The following is an 18,862-nucleotide window of genomic DNA, read 5'->3' as shown; positions in this document are numbered from 1 at the left end:
AAATCAAACTAAAGAAATAAAAAATTATGAATATTTATGTATATTTCTTAATCTTTCCCTCAGTTTAAATTTTAAAACGTTTAACGCAACCTTTTTGGAAGTTGCATAATAAATTTCACATCAAAAATTAATAAATCAACATCGATCCTGGAATCAGCTATGAAGTGAGACGTATAAATTACCATAGCGCCGCGCCGCCGTCAATGATGACTCATAATGTCAAGCTGAGGTCCAGGCTTGCGAACTCTAATAATAATTCACATAAGATTTAAAAACAACCAATCACAATGCAATGAGTACTGAATAGCCCATGCTTACTATACCCGGTCAATCCTCAGACCTCAGTAGCTCTTTAGCCTTCAAGTGTGACGGATGTTAAGCGATTTCAATGTTTTTGTGTTGTTATTATAATGAAACGAAAATAAAGTTTATAGTTTTATAATATAAGAAGTGTGTAGTGCTATTAATAATTAAAAATATATTATTAAGGTAAGTCGGGTTGTCACTGATCTTTTATTTATTGTTTACGATCTTTTATTCAATATCCAATTCAAAGTTATGTTCATGCATCTGCCACAGCCAGTCAATTATTCTAGGAAAACTACAAAGACTTGCTAAAACGTAGATTCTTTAAAGGCATTGCTTATCCAAAACTTACAATTCACACCTTAGCGTTCGTTATTGTTTCGAAGTTTTTAATATCAAATAGCAATGATTTATATATTTTGAAGCGGCATCGGGAAACTTTTGTTTCTAATACGAACGTGGTGGCAGTTTGAATTTATTATATTTTGTCAAGATAAAGTTATAAACGAGTATTACGGAAATGTAGTTAAGTGTTAACATTTTACCGGCTACGTAAATAAAATCGTTACTATGTGATACATATTACGTTATCAAAAAATGTTGTTGCTATCCATTCAATTTGTCATCCGCTTAATCTGTAATGGAAAAATAACACTTTGTATTTTAATTTCCAAACAAAATTATCTGAACTACCACTTACAGTTATTTTATAACCTTAAAAACTGCCAGACAACGACACGGACGTCTGTGTGTAAGTGTTTATTACAAGAATACTCTTCAAAAGCCCAAATCCGTTTTCTTTTAAAAGACTTATATTTTATTACCTCTATTTGTATTTTAGAAAATAAAAGCAAAAGATAAAAATAATGCTAGAACAAAACTTTTTTTGCATTGAAAAAAGATACATAGACGAATTGATAACCTACTCCTTTTTTGAAGTCGGTTGAAATTAATATTTGCTTCATTGACAGCAGCGTGTCTAATACACAGACAGATGAAATAGTAAAAATATTTAATAAATAAATTCGAAATAATAAAACCTAGCAAAGAATTACGTCGAGAGAAATAATATTTAATAAAAATTATATTTTCTTTAGTTCCAAATTTTGTATTAAAATTTTGCACTTAAAAATAACACAAAGTCATTGTACAAATTTCAATCTTGTGGACGAAGTTACTCCAATGTTATATCATTTTAAAAACTAGATAATAGTGTTTCAATTGAAACCAACCTCTTTAATTCAACTTTTTTAAAATTACTTTAGCATATATTATATTTTGCAAAGAGGCCTAGAAGTGGGTAAATTAATATAATATACAACACGACGTAAGACTGTAAGTGAACTTTCAAACTTATATCCGTCTCTCTCACTCGCTGTTATGATTATTGGAACAAGAGCATAGAATTATTGTTTAGCTTTACCTCTTTTCAAAGTACCACGGCACAATAGGTAATACAATAAAAATGTGATGAAATATATCATTCAGTGCTTGTAAAGTTTCTAACGAAATGTTAGTTCATGCCTGGTCAAAATAAGGATTCATTCTGTTCATACTTATACAGTAACATAATTATAATAGTGACCTGCTTCGCTTCAATAATAACTTTTAATTATAATATTTTATATACTACCTTTTTGATATATTTTTAATAAACTCTACTTTATCCCCCACACATCGAGGTTATTTATTCGAACTCAATAGCCATAACCTAAAATTCATCGTCGGGTAGGTGGGTGGTCGTCAAAGGAGCGTAAATACGGCATTTCCATGTTTCGCAATTTATATTCACAAACAAAACTTTATAATGAAATTACATTCGTATGAGAACTATTAATGAGCAACTACAATTAACTGACTTTAAGACTTAACGCTTTGAGACAATCAGTCTTATTATTATTATTTTACCACTCGATTATTTTTATCACGTTCTAGACTGCGGCTAGTTTCTTTTCCTTACAATAAGCTTCTGATTTACGATTATTTCGGCGCCAATTTATTTACGTCCGTTATTTGCAGACTGTTGATATCTTCAATTACATATCTATATTTGAATTTTATTGTCATCTATAAAGCTCAAGTGTCTTTTTATATCTTTTATAATTATATTTTCTTTAATCTATATTGTTTTTATCAAAAGTAAATTGTAAGCTCTGACCAAATTAATATAATATACAAATGCGGACAAACATAGCGAGGCGACGCTTCAACAAGTTCAAACATCTATCAGAATTTATATTTTAGAAGTCAAGGATAACTCAATGAAACGGGACAATGCGACGCGTGTTGTGCGTAGCTAATAGTGATGTGACAAATATTCATATTCTAATTAATGATAAATCGAAAAATAATTTTAGAAAACAAACAATATATTCATGTTTAACATACAACTTTAAATCAAACTAAAAATCTTCTTCTAACCTATAATTTTATTAGTCTTTAAATAAATTATCTATTATTTTTATAAACTTCTTTTATCAAACTATAATAATATTGGTTTATACAAAACACATGGTAACTTCCATAATTCTTCTTTGAATCTTAATAAAAAAGGTAATAATAATGTAAACGATTGCTTTGATGTTTGTGTAAAAGTGGTATAATATTCCTAATGCAGCATAAGAACGTTCTGGATCCCACGGCAAGGTGACGCTAGCGCAAAGTTAGCAACTTCACTCGTTACATGACACTTTATACATACATGCAACCGTGTTTCCCCGGCGATGTTCTTTCAATTAAAAACCTTTTCATATTAAAAACATAAACTTATATTTATAAACTTCATTTAAACATTTAAATTATTCCCATATATTTTGTTTATTTCTGCCTTGTAAATAAATAAAAACATAAACATGTTCTACTGATGTTAGCAAATTTTTATTATCTCTAATTTTCATTTACTGTATTTTATTTGTCAGTAAACTGTGATTAAACGCTAAAATCGTTTGTATTAATTTGATAACACAAACATTTAAATAAAAAGATACAATATAAAAACTCTTTTTGTTGTTTTTAAAACAAACTTTTACAAAAAAGAAGTAATATAATCAATCAACTATTTAATATATCACAGTGAACTCTTGACATCTTTCAATAAGATGTAAAACAAGCGGTTTAAACGTAAGTAATATTTTTTTTTATATTTTCTGGATCTAGTTATATAATTATCGATTTGCCTTACAAACGGACATTGTTTGAAGATAATACTGAATTCGTACCGTGGAAAAATTATTATAAATGTATCACTCATGAATAAACAACCAAAATAGTAATTTAGTAAAAACAAACTATATTTATTTGCATATCTGACGAAGAATGTTCAAGGCCATCCAGTTTAAAAATTTCGTCTGGCCAATGACTCCACTACGTATTTCGTTACTGACCTTCGATACAAAACTAAACATACATGCGTAACGCTTGCCAAAAACGTAATAATAATGTAAACTTTAATAATTACTATAGTTACACATCATTTATAATTTCTATGTTTATGGTTTTACCTAATCACAGCATCTGCTGCAAACTTACAAACTGAGTCGTTTTTCTATTTATTAATTTTTTGGCTATCCCTAGACTAGGCAGAAGGTTAAGAACAAATTGAATAAAATAATTAATGATTGTGTTAATAATTTTAAATTTATTATTAATAGAATATATAACAGTACACGGAAATTAACGAAAGTTCCTAAAAATCTCCGTAGTAGAAATTAACAAGTCCCTCATCCTTATAAATCTTGTACATTGAAATGTGATAGAGCGTCTGCAACTTTGAAGATCATATATATACAAACTTTTGTTTACAAACTATCTTTTGGAAGTTGTACAATGGCCTTGAACGCCTCAATGTTTGGGTGGAAAGATTGCTTTAATCAAAGTTACTAACTTTCATACAAATTTTTTAATTCCATTTCTACTCCTTGTATGGTCAAACTTCACATTTAAAAGGATTTAAAATTAACACTTTTTATGCTCTATAATCTAGAGACAGTGAATTTTTTTGTCCATATTTTGTATAAATTTGTGTCCAGTACCTATAATTTTTGCACTTTAGGTTCTATTAATTTTGAAACTAACAAGATTTATCACACACTAAGAAGTATACAAGTGTGGTATCGGATAATCGGAGTCGTGTTGGGTAACTATTTAAAAAAACAAGTCAAAATTAAACACGTTTCAATTTACTACATTTAAGAACCAAAACATAAACCACTCGAGTGGGTTCGTTTAGGAAAGTCGCCATCGAACCTTGAGACCTAAGTAAAAAGGAGAGACTGCATCATACTTCCACATAAAGTTTGTTTACATTAATCTTATAATTTACAACCATCTATAAAACTCCACCCTAATTAACTTATGTCAATATCCTCACTTTTACAACTACACTGGTTATATCATTATATGTACATATATGCAGACATACATATACACATATACCCGTATATATAATAAGAATAATACTGAAATGTAATTTAAGTAGTATTATCTGTATGAGTAAGTTTAACAAAAATAAAAATAGTTTCAATCAATCAAAATCTTTCAAAATTTCCATATTACAGTCTCAGTCCTCTCGCTTAATACTAGTACTAGTAAAAACTTGTTGTGCGCCAATTGTGTTTAAGTTATATAGTATTTAATGTTTCAAATTAAGTTGATATGTGAAACGTTAATTACTTAGGGACTTGATGGCTTTGGAATCAAATTTTGTTTTAAGGCTTAAATAATTAAAAAAAAAATTAATATCCCACTTATATAATTTACTAAAATTAATAATATATATTAAAAATATATTTGTTTTTATTTCAGCAATTAAATAAAAAAAAAAAACAAAATGGACGAAAGTAATTTTAATGGTAAGAAGCTAACTAAATTTACTTGTTATTTTGCTAATTTAAAATATTCCTTATTATTTCTAAACATGTTGGATTCACAGTTCTGGAAAACAAAATCTGTTTTTAATAAAATTACTTACAAGAAATTATTTAAAAAGATATGTATATGTTTTTAGAAAGCCAAAAACTGATGGAGAAATTTAATTTTGATTCACCAATACAAGTCACGTTAGTCATAGAAGAAGATAACAGTCCAAATACATTTATATCATATAGTCAAAAAGCTTCACAAACATCAAGAATCCCAACGACTGATGTTGGCAACAAATTAAACCAATCGACAGCTAAAGAAAGGCAGATAACAAGATATAAAAGAACTAATAATAAAAACCTTCCAACAAAAAATGGTTTTAAAGATCTGAATACAACAAAGAATAACTCGTCGTCACTAGACAAAAATGCATTAAGAGGAAAAGGCGAAGTAAAATCGTCAGATTTCCCATGGCATCTTTTAAATCCGGTTATAGAAAATTTAATTCATATTTCAAAATTCCATTACCACAATATCCTCAGTGTTAACAAACAAAGACCTGATTACGAGACATTAAAATCCGAATACTTAATGTTCAAACATCATTTTTTCAATTTGTCATACAGCACTACACTTGCATTGCTCCTACCTTATGAGAAAGACGACTATTTTTTAAGCAGCTTTGTGGAAAGAATAATACAAATCGCTGATATGTATTCATGGAAAGAAATTGCCTATGAGAGAATTTATATACTTATACGAGATTTATTAAGTTGGACCAACAGTAAAAAAAATTACATAAATAAAAGATTTGGCCTCTCTAGTAGTACGGCTGAAGCCTTTAGTCCATCAATTACTTCACGTCTACGTAAACGTACTGTTAATCCGAACGAAAATATCCAGCGATTAAATATAAGCTCCACAGTAAACTATTCGAATAAGTCACAAAAAAATAATTTACAACAACCAACAAATCCATCTAAATTTCAAACATTCCAACGGACCCAAGGAAATAATTTATATCCAAATACTGCCTCAACAATCAGTGCAATAAATAATGATAGACAATATAATACAGAGCCAACGGCACTGGGTATTGTAAATTATCAAAATACACGACAAACAAAAGTTTTAAATTATGTATCTCAAGAAAACTGTAACTACGGAACGCCACCATCAAAGAGGATAAAACCAAACAATAGCCATAACATAGAAGAATACAATACAGATATCATTCAAACGTCTAAAGGTAGAAATCATTTTTAAAATCTTTAGCTGATGTGCAAGTGTTTTAAAAACTTTATGGCCATTTTTAAATAATTTTAAACTTTCAGATCCATTAAGGTCATCTATATCAAGAGACAGTGGATTTGCTAGTCCACCGTACATAAATTCTCCAGACAATGAATTGGTAAAGCATCAATTACATATAAAACTTCTAATTAGATATCTTAAATCAATTAAAATGGTTTTTTTTTTTCAGAATCCTATATTAAATCCTGAAGAGGTTATCCCAATTATATCTCATGTAACGTCAACAAACCCAAACGCCGTTAACATACAGAGCGGCAATTGTGTAGTCTGCCAAAGCGTAACTAACAAAATGTGTATAGGTTGTTACCAAAAATATTACTGTTCTCCTTATTGCCAGGTAAATTTTCCCAATCAAGCCTAACCTATCGCTAATTCTATAAAGTTAATATTTTTTACAAGCTTCTTATAACCAATATATGTACAATGATTGTTGTTTTGAATGTGCACCGCAAAGTTTCTTCGGCCATTTGTCACATGTCGCGTTACAGCCGGTCGCACAGTAGGAATAAAGTGAAAGCAGTCGGCAGAGCTGCCAAAGCCAATATGGCTATGGATCAAATTGACTGACCAAATATCATTTATATTCTTGCTTATTCTGCAATTACTCAAAGTTTTACGCAACTACTGTAGTTCACCAAACGGCAATAGCCACGTCAGTTAACACACGTATAAGTTGTGTCAAGTGGGGCCATGCTGATGTAGCCCTTGGACTTTGGCAAATAACGACAGCATTTGTTTGTTTTGAGTAATGATCCGTATATGAAAACTGTGTCACAAAAAAATATTTAAATACAAAACCGTTTTTTTTAGAATATAGTTAGATATACATAATCTATTGGCTAGATGAAATGAAATCAGGATAACATGTGCACAACCGTTTTGACATTATCACTGCAAGCTATTTCGAAGACTACACATAAATTATTTTTTTTTTTCACACAAAATCCTAGAAAGTAGTTTAATAAATAATGTTATTTTTTGTTACAGGAACTGGATTGGAGTTTGCACCAGATGGTCTGTAAAAATAAATGATTAAAATAGAAATTTCCTCTGTTTTCTTTACATCGTCCAAAAAAATTTTGTTACTTCAAAGATTTCGTTGTTTAAATCTTGGTAACAATTTACGTTTATGATATCAATAATAAAGAATTTTAAAGCGCGTTGTGATGATATAGCTTACGGTTCCTTGGGAAACCAGCTCCCCAAAGACCATACCGTCAAGGTCAACAAATATTACGAGCTCACTAACGAACTCACTCGAAATAAGTTCGTCGTGGATTTATACGCGGTAGAAGTGTGAGCGACAGGTATAACGGCAAAATCTCTATAACGTACTAAAAGACTTGGGCCTGTCCAGAACTCACATCAATTCATTCTTGGAATGTACTTTGAAGACAGCCCTAGTTTCTTTTCAAATTTGGTTAGGTAGGGAGAGGAGCTTGGACAGTGGAGGAGAGCGTTTAACGCGCGTTAGTTAGGGGCCCCTTAAATCACACTTTGGATCGCAAGTCCCAGGCACTGTTAAGCTCCTCTGCCTGCAACGCGATGGACCCGGCACCCGCACGGTGAATCCATTGAATGCTAAGAGGTTTCGTCTCTGATTTAAATAATGATTAAATTGCCAGTTTAAACGTTTAATAAGTGGTATACATTTTACATTCAAATACATATTTAATAGATTGAGAAAATCTTATCTCTCTGCTTGTGGTTATGGTTATAACTGTTCATTTTCTATGGTCAATAGATACAACAAGATCAAAGCTCATTTAATAGATATATTGGTCTATTTCCATGTCAATTGACATGTCAAGTGTAGATAAATTTCTATAGACGACTACAAATATTATCATGTACCATATCGACATAACTAATTCAAATCTTAATTTTGATTTTATTTCTCACAAACCATTGGAAATAAAATACCTAATTAGGACAACTAGATGAACTACATGGACGGTAATACTCAACATCTTAGCAGTCATCTGCAAGGGATAGTTTCTTAGTATACATTATATATCGTTTTGTGTAGTACTTCCCCGGTCGAGCCCATTTTCGACCTGCAGCTACTTGACCACAGCTAGGCGCTGTTACCACCTTTAAAATTCTTTTAGTAAGATTTAACAATTTCATTCATTGCAACAAAATTTCATACGCATTAATTATCATTTAACGAATCTACTCACACGCGTAAAGCTCTTAATCTAAAAATTACATTCATAATTCAAAAAAGCGGTGAGACTCTTATAAACCAATAACAAAGGAATATAGTAATGAAGAGAATACTACTTTTAAATTAAAAATATCTCATCGAAATCGAACGATCCCTTTAAGAGGCGTTTCTACAAAACACAAGTACGCGAGCACACACAAAAAGAATTTTGCGTGAAGAATTATAAAACTGTAAAGAAGTCTAGTCCTTATAATTAGAGATAGTGGCAAAGAGATTTAAAACACAACACATTTGTTATTTCACAATATAAACAGGATCAATGGTAGAAACTAACTATTTTATTGAACTCCGCTAACGTTAGAATAAAGACATTAGGATCGCATATTGTCGTCTATAAAGAGCAGCCTACAATTAGCAGCGAAAATTTTAAGTTCTCGAATAAGTCTAACGTGCTTAGTAGTTATTAATTATTTTTTTTAACAAACAAATCATGTTTTTCTAACCGTAATCAATTTCATAAGTACACTTGTAACTGTAAATAAAATATATATAAAGATTATTGTCGAATTCAATAACATACATTTGCATAAATTATAGCTTTCTATGAAATTACTGTCCGCTTTTAAATACAGAGCGATAAGGTCACTACAGCTTTGATATGGTGACGAATATTATTTAAATAAATATAAGCGTTATATGCAAAAAGTTAAGGTCTACAATTAAAAAACAAGTAAATGGAACGCCGGAAGATGATATCATCAGCCAAGCAAATGAATCGTAAACAACAATTTAAATGAAATGCGAAAAGCATGACAGTCTGCGTCTCGGGTTTATGCTTGCCTGCCACAGTAGCACCTCCTAGTTCGACTTACCTACCTTATTTTCCTTACCAAAATAAACTAAAACACTTGGAAGTTATATAAATACGTTTCTATAGAAATATCAAAAACAACGTTAACTTATTTAAGAATGGTAATTTGACACTCGGGAACGTAGCTTCTATTTCTCAAGTGTAAATCATCGCTAAGAAATAACCATAATTTATTTAAGTATAATAAATTGACACCCAGGAATGAGGTTCTTCTTTTTCAATTGTGTAAAACATAAACCAAAGTATGATGCCCATAGATCAGAAATGTTAAGTGAGACTTAAGAATTGTATAATTATACCAACATCAAACATTGTTAGTCCATTGAAAAGTTACATTTGGGGTTGCGTTTTTTAGAGGACGCAATTTTATTTTTTTGATGTGTAGGGGGGGTCAGTGTAAAGCTAAAACCAAGTTTGTGGGGTCGCCACCCTTGTCCCACGGCCGCCATCTTGAAAATAGGGGTTGAAACGGTTTTTATGATATATCTCTTAAACTATTTATTTGATAAAAAAATTTGTTAACATTTTTTGTTGCAAATTAAATTCTCTACAACTTTGGTCCTGTAACTTTTTATCGTAAAACTATAAATAAAAAAGTTATAAGCCTTTTGCCTTCACAGTTTTTATTTTATTTTCACCTAAAGGTTTTTTACAAATAAAACAATCACTCATGATGGGATAATAGAAAAAGCACGCTTAAAAAGTCTAAATGCTAATAAAAAAAATATAGTTATCACTGAAGTTTAAATCGTATCTAAAATCACTCGAAATCGTATTCACAATTAAAAACAGAATAAAATACATCCGCACGTGGAGAAATATGTAGCACAACTAAAAGATATAGGTTAAACGACAACTTCAACACAATGTTATTAGCTATTCTTACAACAACAGAGGTTAGGAATAATAATAACAATAGCAGGCAGCTGTTCTTTTGTTCCCTCATGGTCACTTGGGAATTTTCTACCTGAACAGTATTCCCGGTAACGGCCATCAGATTTAAAATTATTTTAAAAATCAATAATTGTTAAATCCTGTTATGGAGTGAGAAAGAGTCAATAATTAATTATTAATAATATTGCTAAATTTGTAATTAAAAAAGTTATAGTAACAAAAATAAAAAAAAAAAAACTGATGACATATTATTAGTACACACATATAATATAGGTATAGTTAAGAGTACTAAACAATAGTACTCACTTCGGAGCGCTGTAAAACCTTAGCTATTAACTTAATGAAAAAATGATGCAAATAAAAGTTGTTCCCCAAAAAACGATCTACAAAAAAGGTCTGATATTATTTTTTCGTAAAATGATAAAAAAAAAAGTTATATCGAAAAATATAAATTTTTTTCTCGAATTTCTGAAGATTTTCGCTTATAACTTATTTATTTATAGTTTTACGATAAAAAGTTACAGGACCAAAGTTGTAGAGAATTTAATTTGCAACAAAAAATGTTAACAATTTTTTTTTATCAAACAAATAGTTTAAGAGATATATCATAAAAACCGTTTCAACCCCTATTTTCAAGATGGCGGCCGTGGGACAAGGGTGGCGACCCCACAAACTTGGTTTTAGCTTTACACTGACCCCCTCTACACATCAAAAAAATAAAATTGCGTCCTCTAAAAAACGCAAGGTTAGGCCTAAAAAATGTAACATTTCAATGGACTATGTAGGTACAAGCTTACATCGAGTAGATCGTACATTAAGTTACATAGTAAAATTTATTTAAAAAAAACTTAGTTTAAAGTAATCTTTAGTTTTCTTTTGGCTTTCCTTCTGTAGCTAACGTAACTTGGACAACAAAAATTCGTAGACCTAAGCGACATACATATATTTTTGTATCGTTTTTATTTTGTTATAAATAAAATCATCATCATCATCAGCCTATAGGAGCCCACTGATGAGCAAAGGCCTATTCTCACATTGAAAAGGTTAGAGATTAATCACCACGCTTCGTCAAGACGGGTTGGCGATTTCAATCTTATAATTTGAAATTATAAGACCAGGTTTCCTCACGATGTTTTTCTTCACCATCCGTCAGTGGTGTCTAGTTACTCTTAGAAAGTACATATGACTCGGAAAAGATCACATTGGTACTTGCCAGGTTTCGAAACCGCGCCCTCACGTGTGAGAGGCGGACCTTTAACCTCCAGGCCACGACGAAATAAAATATCAAATACAAATTAAAACTAAAAAAATACAATACACTGTTATTGATGGAATCGCTTTCTATACATATTTATACATAAAAGCCTTAAATGATCTATAATAATTAGACCCTGAATGTTAAATAAATAACATTCCTCGACCGCAGTTACAATGATGCTGTGTTAAAAAACTATCAAGCTGTATGTATAAGCCAAATCAAAATAACCGAAGTACGGGACAGGTGCAGACGTTAAAGCAGCTGGTGTTCAGGTGTTAAGAGCAGGTGGTGAACAGATGTTGTAAACGTCCTTTATTACAAATAATGAAATGATTACTTAAAACACTGTCATGTGTAATAACATTATTGTTTCTTTTTACAGAAATAAACGTCTTCCTGTGAATATGTGAGTGTAAAATGTATCTCGGTCCACAATGGTAAAAATAGTTCAAAGCGGCGCTAAGACACAAAGGCTTTTCTAAAAAAATGTATTTATTGTAATAGAAAAGTTGTGTTTTAAGATAAAATAAACTTTCATTTTCAAATGAAACATTTTTTTTTAAAGTCCTTGTAATCTTGTATGAAATTCTAAGCATTATAAACAAACATTTGGCTTGATTGGCCTTCACTTCATCGTTTCTACATCAATTATTAATTTCTGTTGAACCATAGTGAAACAGTCTTTACAACTTATTTGGTTATCGAATAGAGATTATGGAGGATCACGATATATTAAACTATTTATATAAAATAATGATAGCAGACATAGATCTTTCTAGAATTTAAGATATACATACATTCACAAAGCACGAAAGGTAAATAAAAAGACAATCAAAAGTAAACTTGATAATAATCCTGAAGTTCAAGATGGACACTATACAATGTGAATGGAAGACAATAGCGATACCCACAGCAGATACTACGTTGAGGACAATACAGACTCTGCAATAGACGTTCATCAAAAAAAAGAGAGATGCACAATAAACAGGACATTGAAAACATTATGGGACCAATGTTTCTTCTTTAACTTTTGGGCAACTACTGAGTCTTCGGAGTCAACGTGTCACCGCTGATACCTCACTTATACTTAGCAATAAACACATTACACGCAATGCCTATTGGACAATCCCTGAGGCTGCACTAGCAACCCTAATTATAACTTAGTAGCACCATAATTGCAAATTCCAAGAGAATACGATTCATTATAGGAAAACTTCTTTACTTACAATCTTTGAGGAAATTAATTGAAAAGCTTGAAGGTAAGCCTGTGGACCACAGCTTCGGCGAGTTTGATTTGCTCGCATCTCTCAAAATTTGTGCCATAAACAATGGTTTGTCCATTTTATCTCGTGAACAATGACAGCATCCTACAACTACCACAGTCAATTTGCTTGAGGTTTAATAACGATTATGACCTACGTAGGTTTATTGGCTATGACCAATTTATTTCAATTAATGTTAATGTACCATATGCCGCTAATAACAGACGAAACCTCTTAGCATTCAATGGATTCACCGTGCGGGTGCCGGGTCCATTGCGTTGCAGGGAGTGGAGCTTCAACAGTGCCTGGGACTTGCGACCCAGGTGTAGGTTTAAGGGGCCCCTAACTAACGCGCGTTAAACGCTCACGTCCACTGTCCAAGCTCCTCTCCCTACCTAACCATATTTGAAAAGAACCTACTAGGGCTGCCTTCGAAGTACGTTCCAAGAACGAATTGATGTGAGTTCTGGACAGGCCCAAGTCTTTTAGTAGGTTGTAGAGAGATTTAGCCGTTTTACCTCTCGCTCCCACTTCTACCGCGTATAAATCCACGACGAACCTATTTCGAGTGAGTTCGTTTGTGAGCTCGTAATATTTGTTGACCTTGATGGTATGGTCTTTGGGGATGTTGGTTTCCCAAGGAACCGTAAGCTCTTTCATCACAACGCGCTTTAAGATTCGCGAATACATAAATATGTCTGGTCTGGAGGCCGACGCACAAATATCCTCGGGGATTTTGTATTGTTTTTCATACGTATCCATCATTATAGTCCAATCCGTAGCCGCTTTAAGGATGGAGTAAGGCTTGACATTTGTTTTTATAGCCCTAGTGCCCTCTCTCACAAAACCTACTGATCGCTCGTTTGTGGTTATTTCCTTTTGCGCTCTGGCTACCGAAAGACTAACCGCTTCACGTATGATTTCCTATCCTATCGTGACGACGCGAGTATTGACCGCTATCGAGGAGTATCTTACATCCCACTAACAAGTGCCTAGCAGTTCCAACTGCCTTCCCACAGATATAGCAGGTCTTTTCGGTACCTTTACCCCATCTTACTAAATTACTCTGATCTGGGAGAGTCATCTGGAACGCATTGAGATAGAATTTTAGCAATGCTGGCGACCAATCATGGATTAAGGTGCGCCATTTTAGTGCCAATGGGATGCAAAAATCTCCTATGTCTAACCACTCGTTCTGCATTTCTAAACTTATTGCATGGATCTTATATTTATCATTCTCGTCTTGCCGAATAAAAGACTTCAATATATTCGTATCTTGGACCTTCCTACTTGATCCTAACCCTACTCTGTTACTTTGCGCTCCTATCATAAACTGCTTGTGGAATTGAAGCCTTGACTCTAGTTCTGGGGCATCTTTGTCTTTTGGGAGCGATGTAACGACGTCATCCTGGGATTTCCCCAGGATGTATCTCTTGGAAACTCTTAGGTGTTTATAGAGCTCCGATGGCCTTTTTAGACTCATCCCAAAACTATTGCGATCCCTAAATAAAGCCGATGAATCAGCCGTTAGCGCGAGCCCGAGCCACAACTTCAACATCTTTATGACGCCTGCATCTAACTTTGACAAAAGGGTTTTTATTAAAATCATAAACGAGGAAAGGCCAATTTAAACGTGAAGTTAGATAATTATCGTATATCCAAGCTTTTTTAACGTTACTGATCTGTTGGCTATCTACCTTGTTGAGATCGTTTAAAAAGCTATCTACTATACCTTCTAAAGATGGAGTACGACCTATATTATCAATCTTCCGACCGAGAAATTTAAATGGTGCATTTTCTGTAACCGTAGAAATGCATTAACCGCCTAACAATAATCCCGGATCGTATGAGGTGTATCTTGTACTCCGCCTACCGAGACACAGACAGTGACATTTACTTGGTTTTGTCCTCAATCCATCGGTCCACTCACAGAATCTATCCACTTCATCTAATAGTACTTGACAGTGTTTGGAGTTACGTGTCAGTATTGCGAGATCGTCAGCGAAGGCTAAAATGGATTCCGTGTACTTATTATTAAACTTGAACCGATACCCCCATTTTTTCTCGTTGCTGGTTAATTTATCTACTAAGATGTTAATTACAATATTAAATACAATTGGAGACAAACAGCAACCTTGAAATAGTCCTACATTATAACTAAAAGTTTTTGAATGGCCTTCTTTAGTTGTTATAGAAAACTTTAATTTTGAGTAATACGAGGCGATCATATCAGTAACTAGCGGCGGAAAGTTGTACCATCTCAGCGCGAATAGCATCAATTCGTGTTGTATCGACCCGAACGCGTTCTCTTAGTCTATCCAACAAACTGTAATTTGCCTCTCGCTTTTCCTAGCATCTTTTAAACTCTCCGACAGCAAAGTGTTGTGTGCTAGGCATCCAGAAATTCCGGGTAGAAACCCTTTCTGGTGATTTGGCCTAAAATACCTGTTGCTCAGCATGAATCGCGTCATTCTCGTTTGTAGAACTGAGAAAAAGATTTTGGATATAGTATTTGTTAAGGCTATCGGTCTAGTATCTTTCGGATCTGTGACTCGATCTTTTTTGGGAATGAGGACAAAAATTGCTTTCCCGAAGCACTCCGGGATTTGCTTCCTTGACCAGATTTTATCGTATATATATGTGAGATGTTTACGAACCGATGGACATTTTTTAAAGACTATATATGGGATACCATCGGGTCCCGGCGCAGATTTAGACGATTTTTTCTTTATCTCAATACTTATCTCATCTAGCGTTGGTGGGATGCCGTGGAAATCGAAACGAGGAATTCCAGGTTTTTATTCGTTGGGATCCGCATAGAGTCTTACACTTTTAGGCACTTCGTATGTGCTCTTAAAAGGATCGTAAATTTGTTCATTGGTCAAGAGAAGCTGTCCGCGTTCTTTCTTAAAAATGGTTTTCGAATACTCAAAAGGGTTTTTATCAAAATCTACTTCCTGTTTTGCCCGGTCAAAATTATCGCGATTTTCTGCGGTTAGCGCCGATATTCCTTGAATTAATTTTAGAATTGATCTTAACGCCCTAGCTAGTTGATGACTAAGGTGATTGTAACCTAGGGCTTTGGCTATATGTAGATTTTTTATTAATTCCCGTAAAGGAATATGTTCAAAACGTAATTTTTTCAAAACATTATGTACACAACGTTAAAAAGCGAAATAAAAAATTACGTTGTGTACCGACGTACCAAGGGAAAAATAAGAGTCATATAAGGTTTATATTCATATGTATGACGCCTTAACAAGGAAATTAGAAACAAGAAAATACATTTGGCCTTCTCTGAACAAAGACTTCTGAACGTGGATTTAAAATTACAAGGAGAGCTAAAAAATCACTTGCCTCTAATTAATTCTGTCTGCATCCAGTTCTGTCTGTAATGTGACAAATAGGTAGCACTTTCATCTAGTCTGTCCGTGATCACGGTTGCTGTAAAGCTATTAAAAGGTGGAAAAAGATATAAAATAAAATTTAAAAAATGCGGGTATTACAACCAAAAATCATAGTTTCATGTAAATGTTGATTAGAACTTAATAAATCGTCGCATTGCAGGGATAGGAGCTTTAACAGTGACTGGGACTTGCGACTAGTGTTGCCCAAAATCGGTCTTGGTATTGCAGTCTTGGTCTTGGTCTTGCATTTTTGCATAGACCGTATATTTTTAGCAAGACCAAGACCAAGACTGACTGTGCAAAATTTAAGCAAGAACAAGACCAAGCCTGCAAGACTTGCAGTTAGGACCGAGGTCCGTTTTAGGGAGTAAGTATAGGAGTTCGAGTTATAGGCTTAGGGACTATGAGACCCAAAAAATATATGTTTTTTTGTTTGGAAATTTGGACTAATACGAATTACGAATACTAGGTACCATAAACAAATGTATATAGTGAAAGAACATATCCATTAGAAGAAAAAAGAGTGCATCTCTAGTTTTGACCATCGGCATTGTGTGTGATAGTGAGCGGTGCCTTGTCGGCATCATGAAAATTCGGGTACTGAGCGGTGCCTTGTTGGCATCATCAAAGGTAGGGTACTGAACTTTTAGAGAAATTTTGCAGCTATTCGGAAGTACAAGGTCTACGGTCAAGGTGCAGTGACTTCTATTGCGCATATATACTGTTTGATTGCCGCCACAGAGTACAAGTGTTCCAAAGAATAAAATAAGTTTTCGGGAGCTTAGAATGGACACGAATACTTTATGCTGATCTGTTCTGTGTTATTTTAAAACAAAAAGTGCTCACCCATTATGTGGTGGTATATGTGGTCACCCATTTAATAAATATTGAAGACACTTTTAATACATTTCAAACATGTAAAAAAATTCTATAATAGTAATCGAATAATATAAAAAGCGTGCAATAAGATGTATGTACTGTTTAGGAGCAGGAATATAATAATATATGAGAGAACTGTTTAAATAAATAAATTGATATATTGACTGTTACATCACGTTATATCTTTGCATACGTTCATTTACATTTAAAATACAGTCAAGTTCTTTAAAATCCAGTAAAGTGAATGTCCTCCATTTGTTTTCTACATGTTTAAACCATGTTTTAGTACATTGGAGATTATTAAATGTTAACGTTTAGTAAGAAACAGACTAACTCCCACGGGACACAGTTGACAGCTCACTTGGTAGTTAGATCATCGGCACATATCGCTTAGGTCGTGGGTTCAAACCCCAACCAGTGTCAGTTTATTTTTTTAATTTCTCATGAAATGTTAAATATTAATTAATTTGGTTGGTCTTTACCACGGGTATATTAATTCAAGCTCAAAATATACCTACTCTGTTCCGTTGTAATAATTTCTAAAGTAACGTTTAATAAATAACGTCAGGCTAATAATTGAAAGACTGGCAAGGCTCTTGCTGCAAGAACAAGACCAAAACTGGGAGTTCAATACCAAGACCAAGACCAAGACTAGGTATATTAATAAAAGACCAAGACTAAGACTGGCCAAGTCTCGTTTTGTTCTTGCATTTGGGCAACACTACTTGCGACCCAGGTTTAGGTTTAAGAGTCCCATATCTGACGCGCCCTTAACGCTCTCCTCCACGGTCCAAAATTTCTATCTCTACATAGCCAAATTTGAAACGATCCTATTAGGGCTGCTTTCGAAGTTCATTCTAAGAGTGAATTGATGTATGTTTTGGATAGGCCCAAGTCTTTTAGCTGTAGAGAGATTAAGGTGATATAACTCTCGCTCCCACTTCTACCGCGTACAAATATACGGCGTACCTATTATTAGTAAGTTTATATCAATGTCTTTGTGGACGTTTGTTTACCAAGGAACCGTAAACTTTATTAACTCACCGCGCTTTAAGATTCACGAATACAGAAATATGTCTGGTCTGGAATATCCTCTTGGATTCTATATCATTTTTCATACATATCCATCATTATTAGGAAATGATCCGTCAAAGTTTATATTTTATGTCTATTTATATCTCTTTTAAATATTAACTTCACATAATATTTAAAAAAATTTTTTTTTTTTGGAAGTTAAGGGTTTTATATCAAACTTTAACATTGAAATTATAACAATAATGAAGAACAATCCGAATTACTAATAAATACTTAATATTTTTAAAAAGCACATTCAAAATATAAAGAAAAAGTTAAATGATTTCAATAACATAGTTAATAATACATAATTATGAAACATAGTGAAATAAGACATTAAATTTTTATAAGAATAATGCTTACTATCACTGACAATTATTTAGATCTTAATCGTTAAGAAAGACTATTTGTAAATAGATTTTTGTATTATCACATTATATTATACAGTCTATTTTGTTGAAGAACCTAAACAATAAATAATTTTTAAAAGTACATGTAAGCTGTCACAATTTTCAAATGTATACTGTCAATGTCAATTTTCTATATTTATTAATAATACAAGATACC

General features: G+C 32.7%; 1 protein-coding gene across 2 annotated transcripts; it reads left to right on the top strand.

Annotated features, from left to right (window-relative positions):
• Positions 1-335: 335 nt before the first annotated feature.
• On the top strand, positions 336-7,524 carry LOC116770380 (uncharacterized). Of its 2 annotated transcripts, none has more exons than XM_061527812.1 (6): positions 336-489; positions 5,110-5,156; positions 5,312-6,415; positions 6,501-6,577; positions 6,650-6,817; positions 7,468-7,524. In XM_061527812.1, the coding sequence occupies exons 2-6, from the start codon at positions 5,135-5,137 to the stop codon at positions 7,510-7,512; spliced, it is 1,416 nt and encodes a 471-aa protein (XP_061383796.1). In that variant the 5' UTR covers positions 336-489; positions 5,110-5,134; the 3' UTR covers positions 7,513-7,524. The 2 variants fall into 2 exon arrangements, with proteins under 2 accessions (XP_061383796.1, XP_061383797.1); XM_061527813.1 differs by lacking the exon at positions 336-489 and adding an exon at positions 3,392-3,426.
• The last annotated feature ends 11,338 nt before the right edge of the window (positions 7,525-18,862 follow it).

This window comes from Danaus plexippus, assembly GCF_018135715.1.
Source record: "Danaus plexippus chromosome 13 unlocalized genomic scaffold, MEX_DaPlex mxdp_15, whole genome shotgun sequence".
Lineage (NCBI taxonomy): Eukaryota > Metazoa > Arthropoda > Insecta > Lepidoptera > Nymphalidae > Danaus > Danaus plexippus.
The sequence above is the reverse complement of the archived record's forward strand: the minus strand, read 5'-3'. Positions and strand labels throughout refer to the sequence as shown.